Raw genomic sequence first — 16,721 nt, 5'->3', positions numbered from 1 at the left:
AAGCAGGTTCTCCCGAAGATACAAGAAGAGAGACAACATCCTCCATCCTACAAGCATCGACTCCCGAAGATACACGAAGAGAGACAAGATCCACCATCCTAAAAGCATCGACTCCCGAAGATACACGAAGAGAGAGATGACATCCTCCATCCTACAAGCAGCACCTCCCGAAGATACACGAAGAGAGACAATATCCTCCATCCTACAAGCATTGCCTCCCGAAGATACACGAAGAGAGAGACGACATCCTCCATCCTACAAGCATCGACTCCCGAAGATACACGAAGAGAGACAACATCCTCCATCCTACAAGCATCGACTCCCGAAGATACACGAAGAGAGACAACATCCTCCATCCTACAAGCACCGGGGGCCCGAAGATACACGGAGAGAGATGACATCCTGCATCCTACAAGCAGTGCCTCCCGAAGATACACGAAGAGAGACAACATCCTCCATCCTACAAGCAACGGGGCCCGAAGATACACGAAGAGAGACGACATCCTCCATCCTACAAGCATTGACTCCTGAAGATACACGAAGAGAGAGACAACATCCTCCATCCTACAAGCATCGACTCCTGAAGATACACGAAGAGAGACAACATCCTCCATCCCACAAGCATCGCCTCCCGAAGATACAAGAAGAGAGACAACATCCTCCATCCTACAAGCATCGCCTCCCGAAGATACACGAAGAGAGAGACAACATCCTCCATCCTACAAGCATCGCCTCCCGAAGATACACGAAGAGAGAGACAACATCCTCCATCCTACAAGCATCGACTCCTGAAGATACACGAAGAGAGACAACATCCTCCATCCCACAAGCATCACCTCCCGAAGATACAAGAAGAGAGACAACATCCTCCATCCTACAAGCACCGGGGCCCGAAGATACACGAAGAGAGACGACATCCTCCATCCTACAAGCATCGACTCCCGAAGATACAAGAAGAGAGACAACATCCTCCATCCTACAAGCACCGGGGTCCGAAGATACACGAAGAGAGACGACATCCTCAATCCTACAAGCACCGGTGTCCGAAGATACACGAAGAGAGACGACATCCTCAATCCTACAAGCACCGGGGTCCGAAGATACACGAAGAGAGACGACATCCTCCATCCTACAAGCATTGACTCTTGAAGATACACGAAGAGAGACAACATCCTCCATCCTACAAGCATCACCTCCCGAAGATACACGAAGAGAGACAACATCCTCCATCCTACAAGCATCGACTCCCGAAGATACAAGAAGAGAGAGACAACATCCTCCATCCTACAAGCACCGGGGCCCGAAGATACACGAAGAGAGAGACAACATCCTCCATCCTACAAGCATCACCTCCCGAAGATACACGAAGAGAGACAACGTCCTCCATCCTACAAGCATCGACTCCCGAAGATACAAGAAGAGAGACAACATCCTCCATCCTACAAGCACCGGGGCCCGAATATACACGAAGAGAGACGACATCCTCCATCCTACAAGCATCGAATCCTGAAGATACACGAAGAGACAACATCCTCCATCCTACAAGCATTGACTCCCGAAGATACACGAAGAGAGACAACATCCTCCATCCTACAAGCATCACCTCCCGAAGATACGCGAAGAGAGACAACATCCTCCATCCTACAAGCATCGACTCCCGAAGATACAAGAAGAGAGAGACAACATCCTCCATCCTACAAGCACCGGGGCCCGAAGATACACGAAGAGAGGCAACATCCTCCATCCTACAAGCATCGCCTCCCGAAGATACACGAAGAGAGACGACATCCACCATCCTACAAACAGAGTGGGCTGCCGGCACCTGCCATCCCGGCACCCGTCATCCCAGCACCCGGCACCCTCCATCCCGGCATCCCAGCTCCCGGCACCCGCCATCCCAGCTCCCGGCACCCGCCATCCCAGCTCCCGGCACCCGCCATCCCAGCTCCCATCGCCTGCACTCACCCCGGTAACTTCCACAGAGGGAAGACGATGCTCAGCTTATTGTGCAGCTCCTGGAACTCATCAAAGGTGCGGAATATAAAGATGGCGGCGTCTGATGTCTCCCGCGTCACTCTCACCACGTAGATCTGCAGGACACGTACAGGTCAGTGTGACCGCAACGCAGACAGAAAGCATGGCGGACCCAGAGGCACTCACATAGTACTTGTCTGGATTGTATCGCTTGTGGTAGGTGAAGATGGAAGCCTCGCGGATGCGGCCATCTTGCTTCAGGGAATAGGTTTTCGGGGAGAAGGACAGGATGGCCTCGTCACTTGCAGGGAGTCCTGAGAATCGCTGCGCCAGATTGTGGATGAAGAAATTAAACTTTGTGGCCACGCTGCCCAAACTGGATTCAATCAACCTGGAAAAGAAAAGCCACACAATGAGGCCACGAAGACTGGGTCATCAGCAGCACTGACCATAGGAGGCGCTACTCACCTGGTGAAGAAGATGGTGGCCTCCGCATCTGTGGCCTGTGGCTGCAGAGCATCGTGCACGTACTTCAGATCCTGAACACCCGACAGTTCCGGCAAACCCGAAGAGATCATCTGGGCAAGGGAAAACCAAGAAAACCGGTAATTGTGTTTCCTTTTTTTCTTTAAGTATTTTTTTATTTATTTTAACAAAACAATAAGGTTACATACAGTAATTTGTGTTGCAACCTAACAACATACTTGATTGCTTAGTGAACAATGGACATATATTTTGAACATTACAACTGAGTTGATCACTTAGTCGTACATTAGGTAGATCTTTATTAATGTTCAGCTAAATTTGGGTTATCTGGAATGGGTCCATCCATTTATCCTACTTTGTCACAGTCTCTAATGCAGGCTCCATCCCCAAAGTTGTTAGTTTTCTCTCTTATTATTATTACTGTATCTATGTTCTGTTTTATTAAAGTTAATGGAACATAGCAGACTAAAAGGAAAAAAAAAAAAAGTGGATCCATTTCTAACTAGGTAATTGTGTTTCCTTGAACAACGACAGCAGCCAACCAGAGAGAGGGATCCGCCCCCAGAGACCGGAAAACCAGATCTTGGCCCATCCTTCCTCCTGGATTACAGAGACTGAATGGGACTCAATGAGTGGTAATACCCTGGGCGCTGTCGTGGTTCAAGGAAACACAATTACCGGTAAGTAATTTCCGGTTTCTCCCTCTCACCACGACAGCACCCAACCAGAGAGAATAACAAAGAAAAAAACATAGAAGATAACACTCCTCGCCCAAATGTCAACTCATGTGCACCCGACACATCCAGTCTAACCTTGTGAAAGGCGCTCTACAGGACAGTGCTGAGATTCCTCCTACGCTACGGGCCACTTAGAAGACTACCTTCAATGTTAACCATTTTGGGGGGCAAGATTCTTATGGTTCAAATGGTTCCTTAAGCAAATAATTCAGGACCAAAGTAAGGTCCCAAGGAGGAACTGTAGAATGCTTAAAAGGAGTCATCCGAGGCGCAGCTTTGATAAATCTGGCTACCCAAGGATGAGAAGGGCGCTGAGGGGAGACACCTGGACTTTAAGGGGAGCTGGCTTCAACCCTTTGTCTAACCCCGCCTGTAGAAAATCTAGAATTCTGGCTATGTTTGGACGGTCTAGATTTATCTGTTCCGGACTACAGAAATCTGAAAAGACCCTCCAAATCTTACTATAAATTCTAGAGGTAACTACTTCCCTGTGGAGTTGTAATTACCTTATCAGATAGGCCCTCTTTCCCAGGATACACCTCTCTAATTCCAAGCCGTCAGATGGAGATTTGCCATCTGTGGGAGAGAAGATCCTGCCTCTCTGGGAGGATCCGAGGATCTGACACTGAGACCTCCCTCAGTATGGAGACCCATGCCCTCCTGGGCCAGAAGGGTGCTATCAGAATAACCCTGGCCTCATCTTCTCTTATCTTCTTCAGGACTTTCGGAAGGATAGACAGGGGAGGAAAGGCATAAGAGAGGTTGAAATTCCATGTTATTGAACAGGGTCACTGGATGATCCTTCGGGTTCAGGGAGCAGAAACGATCGACCCACCTCTTCTTCCTGGTGGCAAACAGGTCCATCTCTGGCCGCCCCCAAAGTCTTGATATCATGCGGAAGACATCCTGGTGGAGGGACCACTCCCCTTGCCTCTGCTTCTAGATTTTCTTTCCCCTTTATGTGCACTGGCGAGAGCGATCTTAAGTTGATTTCTGCTAACCTGAAGATTTGATTCGCCACATCCATCAGAAATTTGCTTCTGGTTCCTCCCTGGCGATTTATGAAAGCTACTGCTGTCACATTAGGGCCCATTTACTTACCCGATCCAGTGGTGCGTTCTCCGACGAGGATTTGGGTCTGCCGGGAGTCACTAAGATCGTGCGCCCGATATCCAGCAGGTGTCGCTGCTGCGCTGAGGTCTGCCAGAGTTCACCTGCTTCTTCCTGGTGCATGTAAGTGCAGATCTTGCGACACAAATGATTTAAATTCCGTGGTTTTTCTGAATCCATCTGGTTGTCCGACGGCCACGGCCCCCGATTTCTGTCGTGTGAAAGCCGGCGCCGATGCGTCAAAATCCAAAAGCGTGCGCCAAAATCCCGGGGCAATTCAGGGGGAAACCAAGACGAAAGTGTGGCGTTCGGACCCTTAGTAAATGGGCCCCAATGTCCGACATAACCTTCAAGTCCATCCCCTGACTCTCTGGCAAGGACTGTTCGATCGCCTCCAGGATGGCTCTCAACTCTCTGTAGTTGACATTCCTTGATAGTCCTTCCTCCAGGCCCCCTGGAACAGGAGGTCTCACACCTGGGCTCCCCATCCCCAGGTACTTGCATTCGTTACCATGGACAGTGGTCTCTCCTCTTTCCATGATCTTCCCCCCTGGAAGGTTTCCTCCTTCATCCACCATTCCAAGGAATTCAGCATCTCCTGTGAAAGAGCAATCTTTTGGTGTAAGGTGGCCTGATCTCCATCCCAGGCACATGCCCAGGGCACCGCTGGTATGGCTGCTGTGAGGACACCCAACACCTTCATTATCTCTCTTATTGAAGGAGAACTCTTCCTGCAGAGGTCCCTTACTGAGGCTGTTAATTTCTGAATTAAGGATTAAGGGGGAAGAAAGTATCTTTGGTCCCTGGAATACCTTTACTCTGGAAGGTGGAAGGGAGGATTTCTTCCAATTCACCAACCATGCCAGACGTTGTGTAAGATCTCCAGAACCACCTGTTAGATGCTCTGCTGATCTTCCCACTAGCAGGAAGTGGTTGAGATATGGTACATTGCCTTACGTACATTGCCACTACCCCTGGGGCTATAGCTACTCCAAAGGGCAGGGCAGTGAACTGGAGGTGTGTGAGGATGCCATCCGGTACCACCGCCACTCTCAGATACATCTATAGAGGCATATATGTAGCAGTTGTGAAAAAGTACATTAGGTGTTGATTTTATAGACTCCATCTTGGATTTGTCTACCTGTAGATACTGATCACAGGCTTTAGGTTTATTATAGTTGGAACGGAACCATCCGGCTTTTTTACAAAGAATAGGGTTGAGTAAAAGCCTTCCCCTTGTTCCTGAAGTGGAACCCTTGGAGCACCTTCTTCTGACACTAGAGCCTGCCGGGGCTCCGCACTGCAGCCTGCCGGGGCTCCGCACTGCAGCCTGCCGGGGCTCCGCACTGCAGCCTGCCGGGGCTCCGCACTGCAGCCTGCCGGGGCTCCGCACTGCAGCCTGCCGGGGCTCCGCACTGCAGCCTGCCGGGGCTCCGCACTGCAGCCTGCCGGGGCTCCGCACTGCAGCCTGCCGGGGCTCCGCACTGCAGCCTGCCGGGGCTCCGCACTGCAGCCTGCCGGGGCTCCGCACTGCAGCCTGCCGGGGCTCCGCACTGCAGCCTGCCGGGGCTCCGCACTGCAGCCTGCCGGGGCTCCGCACTGCAGCCTGCCGGGGCTCCGCACTGCAGCCTGCCGGGGCTCCGCACTGCAGCCTGCCGGGGCTCCGCACTGCAGCCTGCCGGGGCTCCGCACTGCAGCCTGCCGGGGCTCCGCACTGCAGCCTGCCGGGGCTCCGCACTGCAGCCTGCCGGGGCTCCGCACTGCAGCCTGCCGGGGCTCCGCACTGCAGCCTGCCGGGGCTCCGCACTGCAGCCTGCCGGGTCTCCGCACTGCAGCCTGCCGGGGCTCCGCACTGCAGCCTGCCGGGGCTCCGCACTGCAGCCTGCCGGGGCTCCGCACTGCAGCCTGCCGGGGCTCCGCACTGCAGCCTGCCGGGGCTCCGCACTGCAGCCTGCCGGGGCTCCGCACTAGAGCCTGCCGGGGCTCCGCACTAGAGCCTGCCGGGGCTCCGCACTAGAGCCTGCCGGGGCTCCGCACTAGAGCCTGCCGGGGCTCCGCACTGCAGCCTGCCGGGGCTCCGCACTGCAGCCTGCCGGGGCTGCTCCATGACCAGCTGTGATCTTGGATCCCATGTCTTGGTCTTTTCCTCCAGCAGGGTAGGCCACACAAGTCGCCTGGGCTAGAGCTCGAGTTGTCTGACACCCTAGGGGTGACACCTAAGGGATTGTTTCCTTCCCTGCACACAACTGCGCACCTCCTGTTGGATAAAGGTGCGCATGGAGCCGACTGCTCCTGATCTACCGTACGTTGTGTACATTGATCACAGTTTGGTTTCGGATGCGAGTCTGGCAGGTCATCTCCACAAATCCTACAAACACGGTTTATAGACTTAGTGTCAGTTTTCCCCCAAAGCGTCTCTTCCCTCTAATAAAATACACCCCCTCCCCAACTCCAGAGCACAGGACATCAGCGCCAGCCCCCTCCCCACATACACACACAGCACCGCCAGCCCCCTCCCCACATACACACACGGCGCAGCGCCCACTCACTCACTAGTGACAGCAGGTTCATGAAGAGGTGCGTGTGTTTCCGCAGCAGGTTGTACGCCTGACAGCACAGGTCCACAAAGAGCTGGAAGCGACTGGTCGGCTTCTCTCCGCCATTGATGACATACGCCATGTCTGAGGTCAGCACAAAGGGCGCCCGGTCCCTGCAGGAAGACACAGACATGAGAGGAGGGCGCAGGGAGCACCAGTCCGCTCACACACACTCTCAGGCATGTGCAATACCTCTTAAAGCTGCCAAACATCTGAGCGTGTCCCAGGAACTTCCCAAAGTCGATGTGAAACATGTGGCCGCTGCTGCGGAGCATGATGTTGTCGTTGTGGCGGTCACAGATGCCCAGGACGTAGGTGGCCACACAGCACCCAGCGCACGAATAGATGAAGTTTTCTGAGGCCTGAAAGATTCCAGACATAACATGGAGAGGGTGGCAGACACAGGGTGAGGCCGGGAGGGGGGGGGGCACAGGGTGAGGCCGGGAGGAAGGGGGGGGGGGGGGACACAGGGTGAGGCGGAGGGGCGGTGGGGGCACAGCAGTGGACACATGGGTGGGGTGGCGGGCACATAAGCTGGCACTCTACCTTCTCATACTCCTCCTCTGATGGGTTATACTTCCGCAGCCACTCCGCCAATGGCTTGTCCTTGAAGGATCCGGTCAGTCCGAACTCCACCTGGATCTTTCTCAACGTTTCAGAGGATAAAACCAACTCCACCAAACCTGGAGAATACAAGAGATGCCACTACAAGTGTCACAGGGAGAGGACCCCGCAGCATGTGCAGGACATCAGTTATGTGTGCGGCCCCCCCAGCATGTGCAGGACATCAGTGATGTGTGTGTGGCCCCCGCAGCATGTGCAGGACATCAGTGATGTGTGTGCGGCCCCCGCAGCATGTGCAGGACATCAGTGATGTGTGTGTGGCCCCCGCAGCATGTGCAGGACATCAGTGATGTGTGTGCAGCCCCCGCAGCATGTGCAGGACATCAGTGATGTGTGTGCGGCCCCCGCAGCATGTGCAGGACATCAGTGATGTGTGTGCAGCCCCCGCAGCATGTGCAGGACATCAGTGATGTGTGTGCAGCCCCCGCAGCATGTGCAGGACATCAGTGATGTGTGTGCGGCCCCCGCAGCATGTGCAGGACATCAGTGATGTGTGTGCGGCCCCCGCAGCATGTGCAGGACATCAGTTATGTGTGCGGCCCCCCCAGCATGTGCAGGACATCAGTGATGTGTGTGCAGCCCCCGCAGCATGTGCAGGACATCAGTTATGTGTGCGGCCTCCCCAGCATGTGCAGGACCTCAGTGATGTGTGTGCAGCCCCCGCAGCATGTGCAGGACATCAGTGATGTGTGTGCGGCCCCCGCAGCATGTGCAGGACATCAGTTATGTGTGCGGCCTCCCCAGCATGTGCAGGACATCAGTGATGTGTGTGCGGCCCCCGCAGCATGTGCAGGACCTCAGTGATGTGTGTGCAGCCCCCGCAGCATGTGCAGGACATCAGTGATGTGTGTGGCCCCCGCAGCATGTGCAGGACATCAGTGATGTGTGTGGCCCCCGCAGCATGTGCAGGACATCAGTGATGTGTGTGCGGCCCCCGCAGCATGTGCAGGACCTCAGTGATGTGTGTGCAGCCCCCGCAGCATGTGCAGGACCTCAGTGATGTGTGTGGCCCCCGCAGCATGTGCAGGACCTCAGTGATGTGTGTGGCCCCCGCAGCATGTGCAGGACATCAGTGATGTGTGTGGCCCCCGCAGCATGTGCAGGACATCAGTGATGTGTGTGGCCCCCGCAGCATGTGCAGGACATCAGTGATGTGTGTGGCCCCCGCAGCATGTGCAGGACATCAGTGATGTGTGTGCGGCCCCCGCAGCATGTGCAGGACATCAGTGATGTGTGTGCAGCCCCCGCAGCATGTGCAGGACATCAGTGATGTGTGTGCAGCCCCCGCAGCATGTGCAGGACATCAGTGATGTGTGTGCGGCCCCCGCAGCATGTGCAGGACATCAGTGATGTGTGTGCAGCCCCCGCAGCATGTGCAGGACATCAGTGATGTGTGTGCGGCCCCCGCAGCATGTGCAGGACATCAGTGATGTGTGTGCAGCCCCCGCAGCATGTGCAGGACATCAGTGATGTGTGTGGCCCCCGCAGCATGTGCAGGACATCAGTGATGTGTGTGCGGCCCCCGCAGCATGTGCAGGACATCAGTGATGTGTGTGCGGCCCCCGCAGCATGTGCAGGACATCAGTGATGTGTGTGCGGCCCCCGCAGCATGTGCAGGACATCAGTGATGTGTGTGTGGCCCCCGCAGCATGTGCAGGACATCAGTGATGTGTGTGGCCCCCGCAGCATGTGCAGGACATCAGTGATGTGTGCAGCCCCCGCAGCATGTGCAGGACCTCAGTGATGTGTGCGGCCCCCGCAGCATGTGCAGGACCTCAGTGATGTGTGTGCAGCCCCCGCAGCATGTGCAGGACATCAGTGATGTGTGTGCAGCCCCCGCAGCATGTGCAGGACATCAGTGATGTGTGTGCGGCCCCCGCAGCATGTGCAGGACCTCAGTGATGTGTGTGCGGCCCCCGCAGCATGTGCAGGACATCAGTGATGTGTGTGTGGCCCCCGCAGCATGTGCAGGACATCAGTGATGTGTGTGCGGCCCCCGCAGCATGTGCAGGACATCAGTGATGTGTGTGTGGCCCCCGCAGCATGTGCAGGACATCAGTGATGTGTGTGTGGCCCCCGCAGCATGTGCAGGACATCAGTGATGTGTGTGTGGCCCCCGCAGCATGTGCAGGACATCAGTGATGTGTGTGGCCCCCGCAGCATGTGCAGGACATCAGTGATGTGTGTGGCCCCCGCAGCATGTGCAGGACATCAGTGATGTGTGTGTGGCCCCCGCAGCATGTGCAGGACCTCAGTGATGTGTGTGGCCCCCGCAGCATGTGCAGGACATCAGTGATGTGTGTGCAGCCCCCGCAGCATGTGCAGGACATCAGTGATGTGTGTGGCCCCCGCAGCATGTGCAGGACCTCAGTGATGTGTGTGGCCCCCGCAGCATGTGCAGGACCTCAGTGATGTGTGCGGCCCCCCCAGCATGTGCAGGACCTCAGTGATGTGTGTGCAGCCCCCGCAGCATGTGCAGGACCTCAGTGATGTGTGCGGCCCCCGCAGCATGTGCAGGACCTCAGTGATGTGTGTGTGGCCCCCGCAGCATGTGCAGGACCTCAGTGATGTGTGCGGCCCCCCCAGCACGTGCAGGACCCCTGTAATGCAGCTGTAGGCGGCGCTGCACACTATACCTCTATCGGTTCCTGTGGACAGGCACTTGAAGATGACCATCCTCATGTCCAGGCCTTCCTGCAGCCACAGCTTGTCCATGATCTTGATCATCTGTAGCGCCAGCATGTCCTGGCGCAGGTCCTCCCCCACCTGAGGACAGGGAGCACAGGCTCAGGATCTGTGTTACCTGGGGCCACACCCCACACAGGGAGGAAGGGGTTACCTTAAACATTGATTGGATCTCTTCTCCCATGGGGTCAGTGTTCACCATGGCCACTCGAAGGGGGACGGCATTAGAGTTATAGAAGGAGCAGCCCTAGGAGAGACAGACAAAGCCTTCACCGCAGGACAGTCTGCAGAGCATCGCCCCATACACAGAGGTGACCCCTGCAGCGCAGGACAGTCTGCAGAGCATCGCTCCATACACAGAGGTGACCCCCGCACCGCAGGACAGTCTGCAGAGCATCGCCCCATACACAGAGGTGACCCCCGCACCGCAGGACAGTCTGCAGAGCATCGCCCCATACACAGAGGTGACCCCCGCAGCGCAGGACAGTCTGCAGAGCATCGCTCCATACACAGGGATGACACCCGCACTGGAGGACACTAACCTTGACGTTCAGTGCTTTGGCCTCCATGCTGGGGTTAAGCGGCAAACGGATCTTATTCTTACGGAACATCAGCTGCACCCGATCCATTCCCTCCTGCAGAACCACCTGGAGCGGGACAGAGACAGAGACATATATATATACACACAATATACAATACACTACACACGGGTCAAGATCACATCACACTGTATACACACAGCACCAGATGTGGACCCGGTCACTGACCTGACCCCCAGAACTACACAGGAAGACCCGGTCACTGACCTGACACCCAGAACTACACAGGAGGACCCGGTCACTGTGCCCCGGACCCCCACAGCCGCGGCCAGGCCCCGGACCCCCACAGCCGCCTCCAGGCCCCCGGACCCCCACAGCCGCCTCCAGGCCCCCGGACCGCCACAGCCGCCTCCAGGCCCCCGGACCGCCACAGCCGCCTCCAGGCCCCCGGACCGCCACAGCCGCCTCCAGGCCCCCGGACCGCCACAGCCGCCTCCAGGCCCCCGGACCGCCACAGCCGCCTCCAGGCCCCCGGACCCCCACAGCCGCCTCCAGGCCCCCGGACCCCCACAGCCGCCTCCTGGCCCCCGGACCCCCACAGCCGCCTCCTGGCCCCCGGACCCCCACAGCCGCCTCAAGGCCCCCGGACCGCCACAGCCGCCTCCAGGCCCCCGGACCCCCACAGCCGCCTCCAGGCCCCCGGACCCCCACAGCCGCCTCCAGGCCCCCGGACCCCCACAGCCGCCTCCAGGCCCCCGGACCGCCACAGCCGCCTCCAGGCCCCCGGACCGCCACAGCCGCCTCCAGGCCCCCGGACCGCCACAGCCGCCTCCAGGCCCCCGGACCGCCACAGCCGCCTCCAGGCCCCCGGACCGCCACAGCCGCCTCCAGGCCCCCGGACCCCCACAGCCGCCTCCAGGCCCCCGGACCCCCACAGCCGCCTCCTGGCCCCCGGACCCCCACAGCCGCCTCCTGGCCCCCGGACCCCCACAGCCGCGGCCAGGCCCCGGACCCCCACAGCCGCCTCCAGGCCCCCGGACCCCCACAGCCGCCTCCAGGCCCCCGGACCGCCACAGCCGCCTCCAGGCCCCCGGACCGCCACAGCCGCCTCCAGGCCCCCGGACCGCCACAGCCGCCTCCAGGCCCCCGGACCGCCACAGCCGCCTCCAGGCCCCCGGACCGCCACAGCCGCCTCCAGGCCCCCGGACCCCCACAGCCGCCTCCAGGCCCCCGGACCCCCACAGCCGCCTCCTGGCCCCCGGACCCCCACAGCCGCCTCCTGGCCCCCGGACCCCCACAGCCGCCTCCAGGCCCCCGGACCCCCACAGCCGCCTCCAGGCCCCCGGACCCCCACAGCCGCCTCCAGGCCCCCGGACCCCCACAGCCGCCTCCAGGCCCCCGGACCCCCACAGCCGCCTCCAGGCCCCCGGACCCCCACAGCCGCCTCCAGGCCCCCGGACCCCCACAGCCGCCTCAAGGCCCCCGGACCCCCACAGCCGCCTCAAGGCCCCCGGACCCCCACAGCCGCCTCAAGGCCCCCGGACCCCCACAGCCGCGGTAATACCCTGTACCCCCACAGCCGCGGCCAGGCCCCGGACCCCCACAGCCGCGGTTATACCCTGTACCCCCACAGCCGCGCCCAGGCCCCGTACCCCCACAGCCGCGCCCAGGCCCCGGACCCCCACAGCCGCGCCCAGGCTCTGTGCCCCCACAACCGCGGTTATACCCTGCACCCCCCTGCTCTCTCACACGTATGTTCGGTAATACAGGCCTCACCTGTCGCCCGGATCCACTTGCTTGCCGGACTTTTTCGGCCACCACCCCCAGCAGTTGAGTGAATCTGGTTTGTTTCTCCAGTTCCTGGCGAAAACCTTTTCCGCTGATAGAAAGAAGGGCCCCCAGGATCTGCCCATAGCGGGGCCCGAACTGCGGGTCAGCGAGGGAATCCTTCAATAACCTGCAAAAACACAGGCAGAGAGATGTAGCGGGTGATGGGGAGCGGGTGCAGCGCAGGCAGAGAGATCTAGCGGGTGATGGGGAGCGGGTGCAGCGCAGGCAGAGAGATCTAGCGGGTGATGGGGAGCGGGTGCATCGCAGGCAGAGAGATCTAGCGGGTGATGGGGAGCGGGTGCATCGCAGGCAGAGAGATCTAGCGGGTGATGGGGAGCGGGTGCAGCGCAGGCAGAGAGATCTAGCGGGTGATGGGGAGCGGGTGCAGCGCAGGCAGAGAGATCTAGCGGGTGATGGGGAGCGGGTGCAGCGCAGGCAGAGAGATCTAGCGGGTGATGGGGAGCGGGTGCAGCGCAGGCAGAGAGATCTAGCGGGTGATGGGGAGCGGGTGCAGCGCAGGCAGAGAGATCTAGCGGGTGATGGGGAGCGGGTGCAGCGCAGGCAGAGAGATCTAGCGGGTGATGGGGAGCAGGCAGAGAGATCTAGCGGGTAATGGGGAGCCTGCGCAGCGCAGGCAGAGAGATCTAGCGGGTGATGGGGAGCGGGTGCAGCGCAGGCAGAGAGATCTAGCGGGTGATGGGGAGCGGGTGCAGCGCAGGCAGAGATCTAGCGGGTGATGGGGAGCGGGTGCAGCGCAGGCAGAGCGATCTAGCGGTTGATGGGGAGCGGGTGCAGCGCAAGCAGAGAGATCTAGCGGGTGATGGGGAGCGGGTGCAGCTCAGGCAGAGGGATCTAGCGGGTGATGGGGAGCGGGTGCAGCGCAGGCAGAGAGATCTAGCGGGTGATGGGGAGCGGGTGCAGCGCAGGCAGAGAGATCTAGCGGGTGATGGGGAGCGGGCAGAGAGATCTAGCGGGTGATGGGGAGCGGGCAGAGAGATCTAGCGGGTGATGGGGAGCGGGTCGAGAGATCTAGCGGGTGATGGGGAGCGGGTGCAGCGCAGGCAGAGAGATCCAGCGGGTAATGGGGAGCGGGCAGAGAGATCTAGCGGGTGATGGGGAGCGGGTGCAGCGCAGGCAGAGAGATCTAGCGGGTGATGGGGAGCGGGTGCAGCGCAGGCAGAGAGATCTAGCGGGTAATGGGGAGCGGGCGCAGTGCAGGCAGAGAGATCTAGCGGGTGATGAAGAGCGGGTGCAGCGCAGGCAGAGAGATCTAGCGGGTGATGGGGAGCGGGTGCAGCGCAGGCAGAGAGATCTAGCGGGTGATGGGTAGCGGGCGCAGTGCAGGCAGAGAGATCTAGCGGGTTATGGGGAGCGGGCGCAGCGCAGGCAGAGAGATCTAGCGGGTGATGGGGAGCGGGTGCTGCGCAGGCAGAGAAATCTAGCGGGTGATGGGGAGCAAGCAGAGAGATCTAGCGGGTGATGGGGAGCGGGTGCAGCGCAGGCAAAGAGATCTAGCGGGTGATGGGGAGCGGGCCCAGAGATCTAGCGGGTGATGGGGAGCGGGCCGAGAGATCTAGCGGGTGATGGGGAGCAGGTGCAGCGCAGGTAGAGAGATGTAGCGGGTGATGGGGAGCGGTGCAGCGCAGGCAGAGAGATCTAGCGGGTGATGGGGAGCGGGTGCAGCGCGGGCAGAGAGATCTAGCGGGTGATGGGGAGCGGGTGCAGCGCAGGCAGAGATCTAGCGGGTGATGGGTAGCGGGCGCAGCGCAGGCAGAGAGATCTAGCGGGTGATGGGGAGCGGGTGCAGCGCAGGCAGAGAGATCTAGCGGGTGATGGGTAGCGGGCGCAGCGCAGGCAGAGAGATCTAGCGGGTTATGGGGAGCGGGCGCAGCGCAGGCAGAGAGATCTAGCGGGTGATGGGGAGCGGGTGCTGCGCAGGCAGAGAAATCTAGCGGGTGATGGGGAGCGGGCAGAGAGATCTAGCGGGTGATGGGGAGCGGGTGCAGCGCAGGCAAAGAGATCTAGCAGGTGATGGGGAGCGGGCCCAGAGATCTAGCGGGTGATGGGGAGCGGGCCGAGAGATCTAGCGGGTGATGGGGAGCGGGTGCAGCGCAGGCAGACAGATCTAGCGGGTGATGGGGAGCGGGTGCAGCGCAGGCAGACAGATCTAGCGGGTGATGGAGAGCGGGTGCAGCGCAGGCAGAGAGATCTAGCGGGTAATGGGGAGCGGGTGCAGCGCAGGCAGAGAGATCTAGCGGGTGATGGGGAGCGGGTGCAGCGCAGGCAGAGAGATCTAGCGGGTGATGGGGAGCGGGTGCATCGCAGGCAGAGAGATCTAGCGGGTGATGGGGAGCGGGTGCAGCGCAGGCAGAGGGACCACTCACCAGTAAAGAAAATGCGCCACACGGACGTTCCCCAGAGCACGAGACAACAAGAACCGCACCAGAGCGTTATCCAGGTACAACTCAGACTTAATGGCCTGAAAGAGACAACAGGAATAATGAGACCTAGCGAGACCGCACACCTCCAGCATCACACACACACAGAGACAGATGAGGAGACCGCACACCTCCAGCATCATACACACACAGAGACAGCGGAGGAGACCGCACACCTCCAGCATCACACACACACAGAGACAGCGGAGGAGACCGCACACCCCCAGCATCACACACACACACAGAGACAGCGGAGGAGACCGCACACCCCCAGCATCACACACACACACAGAGACAGCGGAGGAGACCGCACACCTCCAGCATCACACACACACAGAGACAGCGGAGGAGACCGCACACCTCCAGCATCACACACACACACACAGAGACAGCGGAGGAGACCGCACACCTCCAGCATCACACACACACAGAGACAGCGGAGGAGACCGCACACCTCCAGCATCACACACACACAGAGACAGCGGAGGAGACCGCACACCTCCAGCATCACACACACACACAGAGACAGCGGAGGAGACCGTACACCTCCAGCATCACACACACACAGAGACAGCGGAGGAGACCGCACACCTCCAGCATCACACACACACACAGAGACAGCGGAGGAGACCGCACACCCCCAGCATCACACACACACAGAGACAGCGGAGGAGACCGCACACCTCCAGCATCACACACACACACACAGAGACAGCGGAGGAGACTGCACACCCCCAGCATCACACACACACAGAGACAGCGGAGGAGACCGCACACCTCCAGCATCACACACACACAGAGAGACAGCGGAGGAGACCGCACACCTCCAGCATCACACACACACACACAGAGACAGCGGAGGAGACCGCACACCTCCAGCATCACACACACACAGAGAGACAGCGGAGGAGACCGCACACCTCCAGCATCACACACACACACACAGAGACAGCGGAGGAGACCGCACACCCCCAGCATCACACACACACAGAGACAGCGGAGGAGACCGCACACCTCCAGCATCACACACACACACAGAGACAGCGGAGGAGACCGCACACCTCCAGCATCACACACACACAGAGACAGCGGAGGAGACCGCACACCCCCAGCATCACACACACACACAGAGACAGCGGAGGAGACCGCACACCCCCAGCATCACACACACACAGAGACAGCGGAGGAGACCGCACACCCCCAGCATCACACACACACAGAGACAGCGGAGGAGACCGCACACCTCCAGCATCACACACACAGAGACAGCGGAGGAGACCGCACACCTCCAGCATCACACACACAGAGACAGCGGAGGAGACCGCACACCTCCAGCATCACACACACACACAGAGACAGCGGAGGAGACCGCACACCTCCAGCATCACACACACACAGAGACAGCGGAGGAGACCGCACACCTCCAGCATCACACACACACAGAGACAGCGGAGGAGACCGCACACCTCCAGCATCACACACACACACAGAGACAGCGGAGGAGACCGCACACCCCCAGCATCACACACACACACAGAGACAGCGGAGGAGACCGCACACCTCCAGCATCACACACACAGAGACAGCGGAGGAGACCGCACACCTCCAGCATCACACACACAGAGACAGCGGAGGAGACCGCACACCCCCAGCATCACACACACACACACACAGAGACAGCGGAGGAGACCGCACACCTCC

The 16,721-nt window shown here is 59.5% G+C and overlaps 1 protein-coding gene across 1 annotated transcript in view; it reads right to left on the bottom strand.

Annotated features, from left to right (window-relative positions):
• The window catches only part of PIK3C2A (phosphatidylinositol-4-phosphate 3-kinase catalytic subunit type 2 alpha), a 33,652-nt gene extending 18,537 nt beyond the window's left edge, over window positions 1-15,115 (bottom strand). The window contains exons 1-11 of the mRNA XM_072116660.1: window positions 14,967-15,115; window positions 12,529-12,709; window positions 10,756-10,860; window positions 10,368-10,460; window positions 10,165-10,294; window positions 7,451-7,587; window positions 7,097-7,266; window positions 6,861-7,017; window positions 2,443-2,552; window positions 2,161-2,365; window positions 1,966-2,090 (exon numbers count right to left, since the gene is read on the bottom strand). Of these exons, the coding sequence (XP_071972761.1) occupies window positions 1,966-2,090; window positions 2,161-2,365; window positions 2,443-2,552; window positions 6,861-7,017; window positions 7,097-7,266; window positions 7,451-7,587; window positions 10,165-10,294; window positions 10,368-10,460; window positions 10,756-10,860; window positions 12,529-12,709; window positions 14,967-15,115 (1,562 nt within the window). The remainder of the gene's footprint in view (window positions 1-1,965; window positions 2,091-2,160; window positions 2,366-2,442; window positions 2,553-6,860; window positions 7,018-7,096; window positions 7,267-7,450; window positions 7,588-10,164; window positions 10,295-10,367; window positions 10,461-10,755; window positions 10,861-12,528; window positions 12,710-14,966) is intronic.
• Window positions 15,116-16,721: the final 1,606 nt, after the last annotated feature.

This window comes from Engystomops pustulosus, chromosome 7 (assembly GCF_040894005.1).
Source record: "Engystomops pustulosus chromosome 7, aEngPut4.maternal, whole genome shotgun sequence".
Classification (NCBI taxonomy): domain Eukaryota; kingdom Metazoa; phylum Chordata; class Amphibia; order Anura; family Leptodactylidae; genus Engystomops; species Engystomops pustulosus.
This window is presented reverse-complemented; position numbering and strand designations above follow the sequence as displayed.